Source organism: Plectropomus leopardus, chromosome 2 (assembly GCF_026936395.1).
Source record: "Plectropomus leopardus strain MGB_pleo_1.0 chromosome 2, ASM2693639v1, whole genome shotgun sequence".
Classification (NCBI taxonomy): Eukaryota; Metazoa; Chordata; class Actinopteri; order Perciformes; family Serranidae; genus Plectropomus; species Plectropomus leopardus.
In genome coordinates, this window is record NC_142177.1 from 16,558,454 (window position 1) to 16,575,445 (window position 16,992).

Sequence of the window (16,992 nt, forward strand, 5' to 3'; positions counted from 1 at the left end):
GTGTGTGCATGAGTTCCTGCTTATACCAACATTGGTGGCAGATTTTTTGGCTTATTGTGCTTCAACGTACGCAAACACATAAGCACACTTGTCTAAAGATGGAGAAATGAGCCTGTCCAAACACACGCAGTATGCAGAAACAAAAGGAAAGTATATATCCATGTTGCTGTGCCATACGACCTTGTCGGCTCACCAGAGCTCATTACAGAGGAAAGCAGCAGTGGAATTGGTAGCAATGAAAAGTAGACATGACCCCCAGACTGTAGGAGGCAACATGAAAGCGCTCAGCTATCAGGAGGAGAGAGAGAGAGAGAGGGGGGTGGTACTGTAAGAACGGAGCTGTCCACAAACTCGAATGTGAACTGTAGTAGTTTGCATAATTTAAGGTTAATGAGGAAACAACGGCAGATAAAATCTCCCTCGTTTTATCCTGGCTGGCTCGGCTCTACCGGGGCGCTTTTCATTAAAAAGGCATCAGAAGCAGTGCGTTAATGACCTGTGAATTTATCAAAGTCTCAACTCATTTCATATTACATCACGCACACAGATGGGGGAGCGTATTTCCTTTTCAAAGAGACGCCCGGTCGTATTTAGCTGTGGTAGATCAGTGAAGCAAACATGCAGTAACTTCTCCACCTCTTTCCAACCCATATTCTAATGTTACCAACCACTAATGCTCACAAACTGTAAGATGCATACAAATTCACAGAGGTAGCTTCCCACTGATGGGTTGATGCCAGTACATAAATATTAAAGCTCTTAACTGTCTTTGAAGGAAATGTTAAAGGTTAAAAAGAATGTCATTAGTCATTAATTCAGCTTAAAAGCACCGCAAAAAATGAACAAGTCATGCAGAATATCCAGCACAGTGTGCAAAACATCATATTACTGCATTAAAAAAATAAGCATACTGATTGTGTGTATATGCTGTTGCATCAAACATACACGAAACTTTAACTCTTAATGAGTGTTTCAGAGGCAGAGGCAGTCTTTGGCCCTCTCCTTCTCACTTATCCGTACAGAGAAAATTGGACAGGGGGACACGCCGTTCTCCTTTCCAACAGCCATGTCTCCTCTGTACACCCCCCTACACCACCCCCATGTGCCTAATCACACCTCCATTTGCATGGAGAGCCCTGAGAATCAGCCTCAATAACGCTGCACTGCTTTGAAAGATGGGTTTTTAATCTGCGAGAGGAGATGAGTTTCTGACCCGCACCTGTTTGTTTCCATAGTTTCTTTTTCCTGTCATACAAAAGTGACCGGTGGGTAAATTTGCAGAGGCAGGATAGCTGCTCGGCTCCCTAAGTACTGTCATTGTGCATTCATTAATATCCCCCATATCTGACATGGCGGGGAAAATGGTTCTTGGCGAAAAAGGGTACTTGTCGTGGTGGGTGAGACTCCCTAACAGGCAATCAGATGGGCTGACAGCGAGTGTCAGCTGGTGTGTGTGTGTCTATGGGTGTATGTGTGCAGGCAAAAAGAGGGCTGCAGTCTTTGAGAGAGGTGTGGGTATTTATTCTTCTCCCATTGCCCTCTATTGACCCATGTAATGGGGAATTTTACAAGGGGAAGTGTTTGAAATATCCTTTGGATGTCCGTAATGTGTTCATCTGTGAGAGTGTGCCCTGCTTTCTTCCTACTATCTGCCTCTCTCTTTCTCTCACACATAGACACACTGGTGTAGCCTGTGCATGTATAACATAATACTGCAATGTGTGATATGGTATATGGCTCTTTACAGTTTTATTTGAGATTTTGATCATACTGTATTCCAATAAATGTAGCGATACAAACATAAAAACACTGAACCCCTTTATTTAGCTCACTTATGGAGTCTAGAGCACACCATCGTTTTTTCAAGAAAAATGTGAATTTCACAGCCTCTGCATTATTCAACACAAAAGAAAGCTGTATCCCTGCAATAAATATTTACAAATTTCTGGCATTAGCATCTCAACACAGTTGCTAGGACACAGTCCCACACTGGCTTCCCACCAATGAACGCTAAGGCAGTGCAGTTTTTCTACTGAAGGTGAAGGATTTTCAGATCTGAAAGCCTGTTTGCCCGTGATGAGCCAAGTCTGTGCAATAATTCAAGCCAACCGACATTAACACTGCATTGACCAACTACCATCAAAATGTCCATAAATAAGGCATTTAATTCCCACCATGGCTTCTCAACAGCATAAAAAAGAAGAGAAAGGATGGGCTCGACAGTACGTGGAAGCACCCACCAATGAAGGTACTGTATGCTACAATGTAAACACACAGAGTTTTTGTGTTCAGCAAAACTACAGCAGGTAAATAAAGGTAAGACAAAGTTTACAATTAGCCGTCTTGCTGTTTAATGTATTCAGCTCATGCAAATCGCTGCCATACAATTTAAATATTCCAGGCCGAGATGCGTTAAGCTGCCATGAGTTTACCTTTTTGTAAAAAGCAATTCACTTGCAACCGTGAATACAAACAAACCTTCAAGCATATTTCACTACACAAACAGCTCATCTCATCTTCCCACAGAGAATAAACAGATGCACACACACACACACACAGGCACAAATATGTACAGATTTGAGGTTCAGGTGGATTTTGACACACATCCACGGTACACAAGTAAAAATAAACACAAACACACCTACTCTGATTACCCACAGCTCCCGCATCAAAAAAGATCCTAAACAAGGCACATCTTAGCACACATGCTAAACTTCATCACCTTGTTTACAGTGTCTGTTTATAGCTGGATGTGTGAGGGTGCTTTAGTGCGGCAGCAGCCTTCATCTTGCCATTACCACTCCGCTTTATATTGTTGCCAAAATCACAGGTGACAGGCCACTTTTCCTGGGCGCTCTGCACAAACCCTCCTCCTTAGCACGCGCTGTGGGCAGAGGCACTTGACGGCGATAGCACCCGACACACACAGGTTTCATATATTCAGCCCGAGTATGAGACGGCAGAGGGAAAAAAGGAGGCAGTGAAAGGCTACCATTATCGCTATTAACTGTCAAAGTCACCTTCACCTCGAGCACGGCCCTTTCTAAACACAAAAAAACACACATACACACATATTCGCGTGCGGCAACTGGCATGATTCAGGATGTTGATGGATCAAGTCGTGAAGGAGTGAATGCATGTTATTTAAAGAAAAAAAAGACAGACATAACAGAAGCAAACAACTCGCAAACAACAAAAACGTCTCCCTGAATTTCTGTTGTCATCACCGTGCCATACCGGCAGCCCCTCAGGATTGCGTCTCACCTTTACTTTTACTCAGCAGACAGCATTAAAGCGTGGCACTGTGGTACAACGGAGTGTCTGAGCATGTCAGCTGAACACCTGCTGAGCGCCCCACCAGGATAACTCGGGAGCCTAATTATCAAGCAATTTGAAACAGCATTCTGTTGCCTCTGCCTCTGTTTTAATTAGGGGGCGTTGGCTTCCAGAGGTCACACCAAATGAGCTTTTAACTACTGTCATTCCAGGAGAGGATATCTTTCCATACTGAAGGCAGCTCTCCTGATGCTACTTTGTAGATGACAGGATCGCGGGCAACTCGCCAAAAACAACAACATAGCATGGAGAGAGTTTACCTTGCAAATGGAAACTAAGGAATATTTAAAACATGTAGGACTTGCTTTTTTCTCTTTCTTTTCATCACCTATTGGCATCTTCAAAGGGTAATGGGCAGTTACTAATAAAGGAGGCAGGTAGGAGTATGTAAGGAATAAATCAAATGAGAAAAGAATATGGATAAATTAAAGGAAGTAGGTACAGAGGAGGGTGACCTGAAAGTATGAAAGGAAGGGCATACAGAAGGATCGAAGTAAGCAAGGAAAGAAGGTCGCATGACAGCAAGAGAATAAAAACCACATGAAGGCAGGATAGAAATTAGAGGAAGGAAGAGAAAAAAAGGAAACATAATGGTGGGACGAGCTGAATGAAAAAAAGATAAAGAAAAAAAGGGATGTCTGAATGACGGGCAGAGAGGGCAGAGGTATGGTGGGAAGGAAGAAGCAAAGTCTGGTGGAGGGATGAGATGGATAGGTGCAGGATGACAACTAAGACACTACATCCGACAAGACAAGTGTTGCATCCAGACTTGATTGGCTTATCCTTTTCTGTATTTCTGTTGCCTCTGCTAAAAAAAATTAAACCTGCTTATGCCAAGAAGTTAAAAAAAAGTACTAAAGTAACTGAATATGAGGCAACAAGCAGGAGGGAAGGCAGTTAGAGGTGAGAAAATATGCAGAAAAGTAATAGCTGTCAAAACATTCAAAAAGTGGCACTCCAGGAAACCAAAGTCATGAGGACGCATCATCTGGGGACCATGAATGTCTCCATCCAATATCCTGGCAATTCATCCTGTAGTTCTTAGGATTTATCAGTCGAGACCAAGGTGGTAAACCAACCAACCCTCTTACAAACATCGCCTTCCCTCTAGCCTTGACACTAGCATGGCTACAAAAGTTAAACGGACCAATAAACTGATGTTTGAATGATGAAAGAAGCCAAGGGTGGAAGATGAAAGATGGAAGAATTGAGGCAGTGTGAGGTTTCAAAGAAGAAACAGTGAGCAAAATCAGGAAATTAAGAAAAGATGGATGGATGAAAGTAAGGGAAAAAGGAATGTAGAGAAAGGGTAGAATAGAGAAAAGAATAAAAAAATGAAAGAGAAAGGAAGGAAAGAGAAGAGGGAAAATGCAATATTAGGGTGATATGTGGATCGTGCTAGGACAAAAAAAAGAGGCTACATATTAAGGTTTGATTGATGGAAGGAAAGCAAAGCATGATGAGAATGCTGACAGCACAGCGAAATGGCTGTACTGAAAACGTCCCAAAAATTAATGTAGACCAAACTTCTGCGTCCAAACTTTGCACTTGAAACTAAAGGAGACCCTCAAATTTTATTGATTGTGAGAGACGCTCAGAGACAGTTCTGAAAACAAGACATTGTCATGGAAAAAGGAAGATTCAGGAGGTATGTTGCTTATTGCAACTTTTTAAATCTGCCTCCTCTTCGCTCAATTTCTCGAGACAGCCAAGGTAATTTAAATCGATTCCAAGTCCTTCAATTACAGACACACTGACAACAGTTTGGAGAGAGGGAAATGGATTTTTCTGCTCATCTGCGAGCCAAGGCCAAATCTGAGGACCTCAACGGCAGCACGCTGTCGACCGCCTCGACTCCTCCTTCACTCTTGACGTTTTTACTCTCTCCCACACTGTGTTGCTTTTCCCCCATAAAACCTGTCAGCAACTATTTTTTATGATTTCAGGCTGGTGGTAAGACAATAACGGCTGCAGAGAGGTGAGGCCGGACCTGCTCTCTCATTTTATATTTCTGTGAATAAGAAGAGAGAAACAAACAAACAAGCAACGTTTCTGTGTTCGAATGATCCCATGGGGAAGAAAATGTTCTCCGTCTTTATACAAAGCTCTCAAGAACTTACACATAAACACGTTCACGCTGCACACAGGGGTGGAAACATCAATATGCTGACACACACAGAGGACAGAATCGACCACACACACACACACACACACACACACACACACACACACACACACACACACACACACACACACACACACACACACACACACACACACACACACACACACACACACACACACACACACACACACACACACGGGCTCAGGCCCCTTATCTGTTCACTGCTTGGTCGACAGATGCGCAGGCAGAAAATTGTAAATATTGAGCAACCCCTTGTCCCTGAAAGATGAAGTACAATAGCCGGAGGCAATTCATAGCGCTATTGCTTTATTATGAACTAATATGTTCATAGTTGTTGCTTCCAAATGACTCAATAAATATCCAATACTTCCTGAGAGACGGCCTTGACCCAGTTGTCTGAAAGAACGCTTTTCACGAGCACCAGCTCTCCCAACACGCTTAAACACTGAAGACAGCTTCATAAAGTGGCAATTACCGTTTTGACATCAATACAGAAACACATGAAAAAAAATGCTGGGTTTTGAGAAAGCAAAATGGACAATTACAGAAGACAAATAAAGTGAGCCACCAAGGGTGAAAAATAAAACTCCCCAGGCATAATAATTCAGCTTAATTAAAGGAGCAGCCCGCCCCAAAGGGTCGTTTAAAACAACACCCCCTTTCTCTCACCTCCAGAGGTATTAGCTGAGTTAAAAGCCGCCGGCTACATGATAGAAGTCTTCAGGCTGACCTCCAAAGCTTCTTTCCCCCCTCATCTATATTTATATGAAGGAGCGGCACTAATTTTGCCAAGTAAATCAGTGTGCAGATTTCGTCGTGACCTCCAGCTTGACACTGAATTAAACAATATCAGGGCCCGAGAAGCCAGCTTTAACAAGCCTTAAATTCCTCCGTCCAATCCATCAGCGGGGATATTTCTGACACACGGAGGGAAGAGCATGAAATAAGGCAATTATTGAACCCTTCAGCCCATTTCTACGGCTTGGCTGGCTGGCACGGTGCAGCTCAGAGCCACAGACTTCTGGATTTGTGTCTTGAGATGACTCTTGGTGATAGGGATGCTTAAAATTAAATAACAAATAAATTATAGTAGTTAGCCAACAATTTCTCATAACTCGCTGCACTTTGTGCTACGCCTGGCAGTTAATACACAGCAGCACGTCACTTATACCTATATGGAAAACAGAGATGTGTAGCAACTACTGCAATTACCAGAGGGCCCCCATCTGGAGTCCTCTTGACTTTGCCTGATAAAGAAAAAAAACGAGTTAGTGTTTAAGAGGCGAGCTGCAGTTTGAGACAGACACTCAGTTTTCTCTGAGTGTTCCTGTCAGAGAGACACTCAGAGAAAACCTCCTGATGCATACAGGAGGAGGGGAAAAAAAGTGCTTTGTGTGTGTGTCTTTCATGGAGGTGGCAGTCGATCCTGTGTGTCTGGGCGTCCTCTCAGATTGCCTGACAGATAATCCATCACACAGTCAGTGTGTCTGACAGGAATAGGTCTCAGTCAACTCTCTGTCTCTCTGTTGTGCTCACACAGGGCCTATGAAGGACAGTCGCTCCTCTCAAGTCTCTCTTGGGACGGCTTACACTTGAGTTTCATTAGAGGACTGAAGGTGTGTGATTCAAGGAGTTTAGGTGTGTGTGTGTGTGTGTATGTGTGTACAAATTCGCGGATGAAAAACCAGGTAAAACACACAATAGTGAAAAATATGTACACAGTTAATTGTTTCTAGGATTTCACAGGATGTAATGGTAATATTTCACAATAAATTGCATTATTAACACCTTTCAGACTTTTACTGTGATATAATACCATATCTGAACATTACTGTGAGAGGTGAGGCCGTTACGAGGGAAACTACAGTAAATGCTAGTTTTCTTGTGCTGTTTAATTTAGTGCTCTCATACCGACTGACTCAGTCACAGTCACAAAATCTTGAAATGTCAAATTTCATCAATTAAATGACTCTGTTGTAATAATGCATGTCAGTGCTCATTTAACCTAATAGCATTACCTGTTGGTCCTCTCATAATTTGTATGTTTTTGTAGCTAGAAAGAAGCGTACAGAGATACAGTAACTCACGAGTATGCTGTATGGCATACTTTTGCACAATTGTTCTCAACCAGGAGTCTGAATGCCCAGGAGCCCTTTTAGGAGTTTGTATAGGTCTGCAGAAAAATGGTGAATTGTTTGTTTTCACTGTTTAATGCACTATAGAAGTGAGTCTTATGTGATTAAGAGACATAATAGTGAGTTTTCTGATCATGGTTCCTCTGCTGTTGTCTTCTCAATTGTTGAGGATAGGGCTTCAAGTACAGATCGTTTGCATTATTTATCTGTACTTCACTCTCAGTAAGAGCACAAAGCACTCATATCACTCGAGAGGAGAGTATATGTGTATATATATGTACGTATATGTAATTATAATTATAAATATAAAGATATAAATATAAATCATAATTCACTGCAGCCCTATGAACAAGCTCATCCACAAATGGCTGCATGCTGTATTTCTTACATTTTCTTTCTGGTTCTTAATATAAACTATCCTTTTTACGAACTAAATTGTGTTGCTGATCTGAATATTATCCGAGTTTGAAACTGAACATATTAGACTATGTGACACTCAGACTTAACATACAGTAAATTGATCTAAAGTGAAAACTTTTAATGCAGTAGCGATGTTGGCAAAGAGAACCTAAATAATTTGGAACAAGCACCTGATGTTTATTCAGAGGTTATCTCAAGGCTGGACTGTGTGTTTTGTTGCTCGGGTGAGTCAGGTTGTGAGCTCCAAGGCATCGTAACTGCAGAAACTGCTGAGTTTCTGCTTTCCCCTTCTGACATTACATTTATTCTGCTAATTTGTTCTCTCCTGAAAAAGCCGGTAGAAGTATTAGAGTTTTCATTTTTCACTATCCATCTGTTTCCATTTTTCCCCTGTCAGGATACACTCATGTGAAGTGAACTAATAACCGCAACAGTAGTCTTGAAATATTTGTTTTTAATCTCTCAAATTATATACACAGTTTTGACACTGTATTTAAGATATCATGGTAATATACATTCATGATTATAAAAACATCTAAGTACAACTGTATTTTTGATTTTCTCATCACCTCAGTATGAAACTACTGGTACTGAAAGAGTCTGCAGGACAGTTTATAAAACCCTTCGGCCTTCATGTAAAGGCACAGATTAAAGCAGTTAACACACTGTTTGCCATAGAGCACTTAAAAATTAAGACATGATGTACAAAATTCACAGCGTGGGTACTTCTTTGTATGATATACAGAAAAGTCATTGGATGGATTAAGGATAAATAATCGACGATGAAGTCACCAAGAAAAGAGATTCATTAAAAGTTAACTGCGCTCTGTAATGCCACCTTTTATTTTAGCTAAGTTCCACTGAATAATTTTCTAAGAATGGGCTGTTCTTTTTAGTCATATTGTACCTTTAAAGATACCTCAAGCCAAAATTAGAAGTGAATATCTCTCTCACACAATGCCACAATATGCAGAGAGAAAGCCGCGTCTTTCACCTCAGAAACATGGAATGCACAAAATGTTGTCTCTCCATCAAATTTCTGACAATTCTGTTGACAATCCTGAGAGTGAAAGACTTATTCCAATTAAAAGACATTTTTTAAAGAGGGTAAAAGTTCCTAATTTACACAGCATAAGTAATGTGAGTGTAAAATTTAAATTCAGTATGGCGTTTCAATAATAACACACTTCGTAACCTGTGATATTGACACTGGAATGGCAAAGTATTATTGGGAAGCTAGTGTTGAAACAAAAAAAGGCCAATGGGTGCAAAGGCTTAAAGTCCTGGAGGTCTGAATGTGTAAGAAAAGGCTGACTGTGATGATCTCTAACTGCATGAATGTTGGTGGACAGAGTGTGGTGAGGTTACTTCGAGTTTTCTATTTCTTGATGGCAGCCACTGCTTTCTTAGCAGCATCATCCAGGTTCTCTGCTGCTGTGATGGGCAGGCCGCTCTCAGTCAGAATCCTCTTGGCCTCATGGACGTTGGTGCCTGGAAAAAACACACGAAAACACTGTCACCACCATGCAACAACAAATATAACAAAAAATGGCTCAACAAGGTTGAACCTGATCTGCCATCTGCACTGATGTAAAAACCAAACTGTGTGAAAGACAAAGAGTTCCTTTGGAGAAATAAATCCACACGATGACAGATGGATGGAGTTATGGGTGAACGGTGGCAGCTTTGTCTGTGATCAATGTCAGTGATTCTTGTAATTTGTGCGTGTGTGTGCTCCCCTGGCTGCAGCGAGGTCAGGGGTAGCAGGTGCAGGATGATACAATGGCGTCTATGCCCCGGTGGACCCCCAACCAACCAGAGACAGAGGGAGAAAAATATATAGAAAGACACCCTGTGACGCTCTCCGAAGCCCAGAGGCTCTACACACTGAACTGGCTGCCTCCCAGCGATGCACACTGCGCTGCCAAACACAAGTCTGACAAGCCTGTCACAACACAGGGCAGGGGACACCGCAGTGGACGGAAGGACACAGAGGGAGAGGATGGATGGTGGAGAGAGGCAGTGAATTAGAGGGAGAGAAAGAGACAGAGCAAAAGGTCAAATGAAGCAGAATTGCCCACGCTGCTAAAACAACGAAAGCCAGCTGTTTATGTGGCATTTGCTGATTTCACACATGAAGACATGATGGCAAAGAAAAGGTCATTTACAGAATATGTCTGATCTGGTGTCATCACTTCTCTACTGTCTGGTCTTTTTTCAAAATTTGATTGTATTAATTTGATTTTATTTTATTCTATCTTATTTTCCTTTATTCATCTGTAGTTACTTGTGTCTTTTAAGTTGCAGCTTTTCACATGTTTACTTTAAGTGTGTATTATGAATGTGAACAATTACCACATGTGTGCAGTGCATCAGTGACTCTCTGCTCTCACTCAGGCCAAATATGTGATGTGGGGCTCTGTGTGTGTATGTGTGTTTGTGTGTGTGCATGCTCAGATGCTCAGACACTTACAGGTTGACCTTAGCTCTCCTGGCTGGCGTGTAATTAAGACTGCATGATATGTGAATTCTCCGGAGGCCTGGACACCCTGATCAATAGAGCTTTCATGAGGAATTCTATTACCAGCTCCACTTAACGCCTAATATTTCATCTCTTTTGTCCAGCCAGATAATAAGTCATTCCAAACACATTTTTTTTGCAGGCTCACACTCCAAACAATCAATTCTGCAATGTAATTAATTAGAATAAGAGCAGGAAGAGACCTTACTCTGGCACATAAACAGGGGATCGGGTGTCCCAAGTCATTTTCTCATCAAATACTGGTGCATGGAATATTCTCTCGCTCTCTCTCGTGTGCGTCCACAGACAAATCTATAGTCTCAGTGCTGTCGCTCATAATGAGGGACTGGCAGTACTGTACGCTTTAACCTGTGAACTCTATTGGAATTGACGGATCCATATTATCATACTGGTGGGCTTATCTGTCAGATGATTAAAACAAAGTTGCAGCACAACAAAAATTGAAGAAAAAAAAAAAACAGGAGATAAAACTGAAGAGATAGCAGCCATATGTGCCCACGGCAAATACATAATGCAAGAGATATTGTGAAAAGAGAAATCTGCCTATGGAAAGTGTATATAGCACTGAAAGAAAGTAAACAACACATGCATTCTGCTATATTTTCACCCCATAAATATTCATGAGAAGCTATAGTGTGCTGCATCGTTAAAACACTGAATCTGTGCTATCTGTTTTATCCACATAAGGTGTGAGAGGGAATCACATATTTGTGGGAGTGAGAAAGAAGAGACATGTATTTACGCAGGTCTTTTTCTGCATGCGTGTGTTTGTGTGTGTGTGTGAGAGAGAGTGACTGCAGTTCCACTGTGAGCAGTAGGGAGCACTGATAGCTCACAGCAGCAAAGGCAAGGACAGAGCCTAGCTGGATACAGCACCGCTAGGTGTGTGTGAAAGTGTGGATGTGTGTGTGTGTAGAGTATGCTTAATATATAAATGTGTGTGTTCACCTGCAGCCACTAGGTGCTGCCAGAGACCTACTCACAGCCTGGATCCAGACACATATGGTATAATGCATTCACATCACAAGACTTTCATATTAAAGTGACACTCCATGAGATTAACTGTAAAAAATGACCTTAAAAGGGGGCAAAAAAAGATTTTTACTGTCCCAGAGCAGAACATGATCACAATATACACTATCTCCCGGGTTTTTGAGGTCATTCATCTCTACCAATGACTGTTAATTACAAGAGATTTCTGGCGTTAACGTCACGTACCGGTCAAAACTTTCAAACAAGCATCTACTAGAAAACGAATTCAATCCAAACCTACACCACCACCACTTCCTACAACTGTTAGTTCAACATCCCAAACTATGAGATGATGAATCAGCTGAGGAGCCTTACAATACAGCTCAGCTATGATTCCTTAAACACACTGTTCAACACAGAGCAGCGCTACATATTTTGCTATGTGATATACTGCCACTTCACAACACATTTCTGTTGCATCTTGGCACTAATGAGCAAGCTTACTTGTGACTATTGTGAAAGTGTCACGTTAATGTGCGAGTCAATTACAGGCCACTGTATTTCAACAAGATAATAGGGCTTCAGGCTGTGCCAAAGGCTCTCGCCACAGAAGTTCTGTCGATGCTGCAGTTCCTTAAATTTATGACTAATTCTGTCTTAACAAGCTGAGTTTAGTGACGCCACGATCTGATGAGAGGAGATGACTCTGCTACAGTCTCTGACCTACAGAGTAGCTGTGTACTTCTCATGGTTCATTACGTACCATCGGGAGGACAGCTTGTTCTTGTGTAAGGTGAAGATAAAAGAAATAATATAAAGCTTGATAATAACTGATCCTAATCTGTTTTTGTGACTGTAAAGTTAGCTCAACACATTTGCTCTTTCAATAAAGTGAGACTGTAAGTTTTTGTAGAAGAGATAACAGCATCTTTTACAAATGAGTAGAGGATTTTATGAGTAATAAAACACACCCCTCGATTCGGTACACTGAGTGGATTTGTTGCCACAGCCCTAGGCCCTGTCTACATTTTTACAGATATTTTTGAGAAATTATATTTTCCTCTATGTTTTGGCCTCTTGTTCACACACAAGTTTGGAGTTTCAGGTAACTAAAACAGATTTTTCTTTTAAAAATGCCTTCTAAGGGGCACATTTTTACAACTCATTTAAATACATGTGGAGGTGTAAAATGAAGCATTTGGTAACCAGTGACATCATCTCCTCAATTTGTGCTTGTCCACTGCTTGAACTAATGACTGTCTCATACTTAAACTTAGTATTGCTGCAGCACTTCATGGACAAATTCATGACTCGTAGATTTAGTAGATGGTGGGACAATTTTAGAGATGGTTTGCTGGAGTGGAAACAAATCTTCACCTATATCTTTAAGTGAGCTCCTTCATCCTTATATCAAAGGGGAGTCAACAGTGTGTCAAAATATCTGTATATGTGTCGAGAGGGCCTTACTTGGGCTCGTATGACTAGTAGTGGCTGATGTTACCAAACTGTAGCTACATATTGTAATATTAGGGAGTCAGTTTGCTGACTTTATGACTCGTCCTGCATTTACGACATTTTGACTTGTCAAACCAGGAAAAGCACAGGTGCAATCTATAACATTAGCACAAAGACATGTGTAACAAAGTTTTTTTTTTTTTTTTGCTTTAGGTTTATGACCACACAAACAGTAGCAATGTTTCTTGCACCTAATTTCCCTGATGTTTAAACAGAAATTTAAACTTAGACTAGCACAATTTAATGTGTGAGGTTTAACACTGTCTGAAAAAAACACATTGAGCTTATTACTGCAAGACATTTGAAATCATTAAATACATTTTTAATAGTAAAATTTTGCACCGTGCAATGTGAACATTGCACTTTATCCTAAAAAACATCACAACTATATGAAAAAAAAAATAGGAAATGTACCTGATTTTTACAATGCAATTTTCATTGGGTGAACACAATCACATATGATTGTACTTTTTATGAGTTTGATCGACTAGTCTTTTCTGGTTCCAACAAGCGAGGATAGCAACATTTAACTGACTACTACTGCAGATCCCTACCAGAGAGGTAAGCACTTTTCAAAAAAATTCAGTATTGTCAAATTTTTGATTGCTTTAATATTTGGATGGATGTCATCCAAATATTTTTTGGAAAATTTAAATTAGCGTATTTTAAATTGTGTTTTTGGATGTGATCAAACAGTTGGTGAAGCTAGTTTGAAACAGATAAAGGAGAATCCACGTGTCTGATCTTGGCAGGACCACTGTATCCGGTCTTACACCATACAGAGCTGTTGATGCAACTGGATCAAAGGGCACCTGATAACGTTTCAAAAATATTGGACTATTAGTTATGAAGAGATGGGCAAGACCAAAACTTTTGACTCAATGAGGCAGGAGCAGGATTAATATGAGGATAAATTTGAGGAAGTCTGAGTTAATATTATAAACATTTAACTTTTTTTAAATAACTTAAATCACAGCAAGCATGACAGAAAATACCAGTGGCTTGGCGTCCTGCCCCAGTTACCTTGAATACCTGGCATAAAAAATGTTTCTTTCATCACTGAATGTCATCACACTTGTTCTGACTTTGATTGTTAATCCTCATAATAATCAGTACCGAACAGTGAGAGTTTTCCTCTTCACAGCTAAAAATGGATGAGGCCTGCTCCTCCTTCCTTCGTCCTGTGTGTCAAACATCAAATGCTTCTCATTTGAACGCAGAGCGAGATACTCCTGAACGGTGCAGACGCTTTTCCTTTGATGTGCTGGCCAGCCATTGATTAAAGTTTCCATGTTTCTAATGTTGTCTAGACAGCTGTTTCAGAGATGCTCACATTAAACCAAAGTATATAAGATTTAAAGAGCACCTATGACATTGACAGATTACAAAATCCATCAAGTCATTCAGGTTTTCGTTCATGTTGACTGATAGAGAGCCTCATTGTATTAATAAATAACATCATTGTGTTAAGTTTTTGTGTAAAGCACTTACTCTGAGGACCTTTTAATATTCTGTCAGGTGCCTTTTGGAAGCAGAAAAATAGAAAAAGATACGTGATGTACGAAAGTCAAGCAGTAAGGAATGCAAAATTGGATATACTTGCAACTAAACCATTAGCAAATGTATAGATTTAAAAAGCGAAAAAATGCCAGTGTGTGTGCATATTTTTATACATATGTCTTTGTGAGTATGTGCATGCATATCTGTTTATGTGTGTACGGCTGCAGCAGATGGCTATTTAAGCTATAATGACACTGTCGGGACTGAAAGGGCCATCTCAACCGTACTATTGGGCCTCGCGTCTCTTTTTAATTAAATGGGAGAAAAATGGCCAGATCTCCTTTTAGGGAGAAAACAGCCTCCACTGTTTGACAGACAGTTGGGGAACGGCTCGGTAAATCAATAGGCTGGGGAACAGAGTTAAGCGAATGCAGTCACCTTTTTTTTTCCCCTGGACCCTGAGGGCTATTCAAGGGGATTTTTTTTCCATAGTGGCAGACAGCAACCACGTAGAGCAATATGTTCATGTTCACACTGTGGCCAAAGGGGGCAGTACAGTACTTCCTCATGTATCTCCTCCTATCAGTACCTTTAATATTTGTGTGTACAAGTGTGTCTGTATTCTGCTGAATCTGTTGCATAAATTTGCAATGCATGAATATAAGTGGTAATACTGTGGCCCACAGTTTAGTTGGACTCTCTATCAGCCCACACTTCAAGCAGCCCTATCAACTAATTCAACCCTATCAGCATCTAGACAACATGGCCCTTCTCCTCCACATATGGGAATACATAACTCTCCACCAATGTAATCAACTTAGGCCTTTTAAAAGAGCCTTCCCAATTAAAAGTGTGCCAGTTAATCCATTCTGATCCTGTTGAAGAGCGCTGGGCCGTTCTCACTGCCCTGCGGTCAGCCTTGCAAGCTGAGCTGATTGATTCTGAACCAATCTTCTCCACAAGACTGCGGCCCAGGATGTAATGACCCACAGCTAAAGCTTGGATTAGGCCCGGGCCAGGGAAAAACGTGGTTGGACCGTACGCCAGCAGTGACCTTCTGGACTCAGCCTGTTTCTGAGTCAGGTTGAATCGCATGGCCTGGTATGAGAAATGTGTTGTGACTAATTAAGGGTCTGATTTGATTGCCAATCCGGTCACTTCTGTGGCGACACACGTCAGCGGTGTACTCACTCTTCAGCTGCGTGGTCAGTCAGTACATGAAGACAGACAGTGGGTATAAATAGCACATATACATGCTTGCACCTTGGGTATTTGAACTGGCAGTGTGTTGTTTCAGTATTATGTTTTGTGCAGTGGTAATTTGTGAGATTTGGGTTTATAGCTGAGGTAGGCAAAAGTCTGAAAAAGGGAAGGAAAAAAAGGCAGAATTTGAAGATACACCTTTCTGCTGCCTAAGCCCCTTCCACCAGGCAAACGGGGGCATATGCACGCACTTCATAGAGTAACCCTGCGTTTCCTATACATTTATTTATTTACTTCAGTTTTATTGTAGAGTTACTCTTAGCGCATTTGCCCAGTCCCCCTCATTTCCCTGCTCTCTTGGTCTCTGGTTACTGAGACCAGAGTTAGCTAGCCACCCCATGGGCACTCCCTCTTGCTCCCTGCCTCTTCCCCAGAAGGAGAGTGTGCAACAACTTGGGAGACGGACTTTTGATCAGTGACTAGCTGCTCAATTTTGGCCAGTGCCAGGTGTCACAGCAGGTTGGTGACCAGCAGCAGAGCCAGGTCTAACCTGTGTAACGGCAGCCATCAAAGGTTTGTGGATCTGGCCAGAAGTTGGAACTGTCCACTTCCCAGGAGTTGGGGGTTAGTGCAGGCTGGATTCATGTTGCTGCAGCTGCTGTCTGCAGTCCATCTCTGAAGCTGCTGACCACTCTCCTTGCAGTGAGGTGGTCTGTAGTGGCAGCCCATGAGGCGCAGGACACAATGTGATTCGAGGCTGTCGCGTGAACTTAAAGCTGCAACCATGAGCCTTTTGCTCTAGTTATCGAAAGGCTAAACTATTAGCATAATTTTCTCTCCATCTCTGAAAGCCTTCACACATACTGACACATTTTATTGTGTGCTGTCAGACTCTCTTAAGACTATTTTTTAATAAGTCTGTCTTCCTTTTTATGGGTTACTTTACAGTGTAAACTGTTATGCCAATGCTAGCAGAGCATCTATCTGCAGGATTCTTCAATATTGAATCAGGCTTTTGCCATCTGGGATGTGCACGCGCATCTGCATTTGAAAAACTGCCAGTAAATACGCCTTATTTAAAAAGGCCTGTGATTGGCCAAAGTCTCCTGTCACGGCCTTGATTTTCAAAAGCCTGAAAATAGAGTCAAGAGGAACCTGTCCTTGTTAAAGCTCCAATAATATAATAATATACAGCATATATAATACAACAGATAAACTTTCTG

At 41.4% G+C, this 16,992-nt stretch overlaps 1 protein-coding gene across 1 annotated transcript in view; it reads right to left on the reverse strand.

Annotated features, from left to right (window-relative positions):
- Window positions 1-8,474: 8,474 nt before the first annotated feature.
- suclg2 (succinate-CoA ligase GDP-forming subunit beta) overlaps window positions 8,475-16,992 on the reverse strand; it is a 112,321-nt gene continuing 103,803 nt past the window's right edge. The window contains exon 11 of the mRNA XM_042495608.2: window positions 8,475-9,528. Within this exon, the coding sequence (XP_042351542.2) occupies window positions 9,416-9,528 (113 nt within the window). The 3' untranslated portion in view covers window positions 8,475-9,415. The remainder of the gene's footprint in view (window positions 9,529-16,992) is intronic.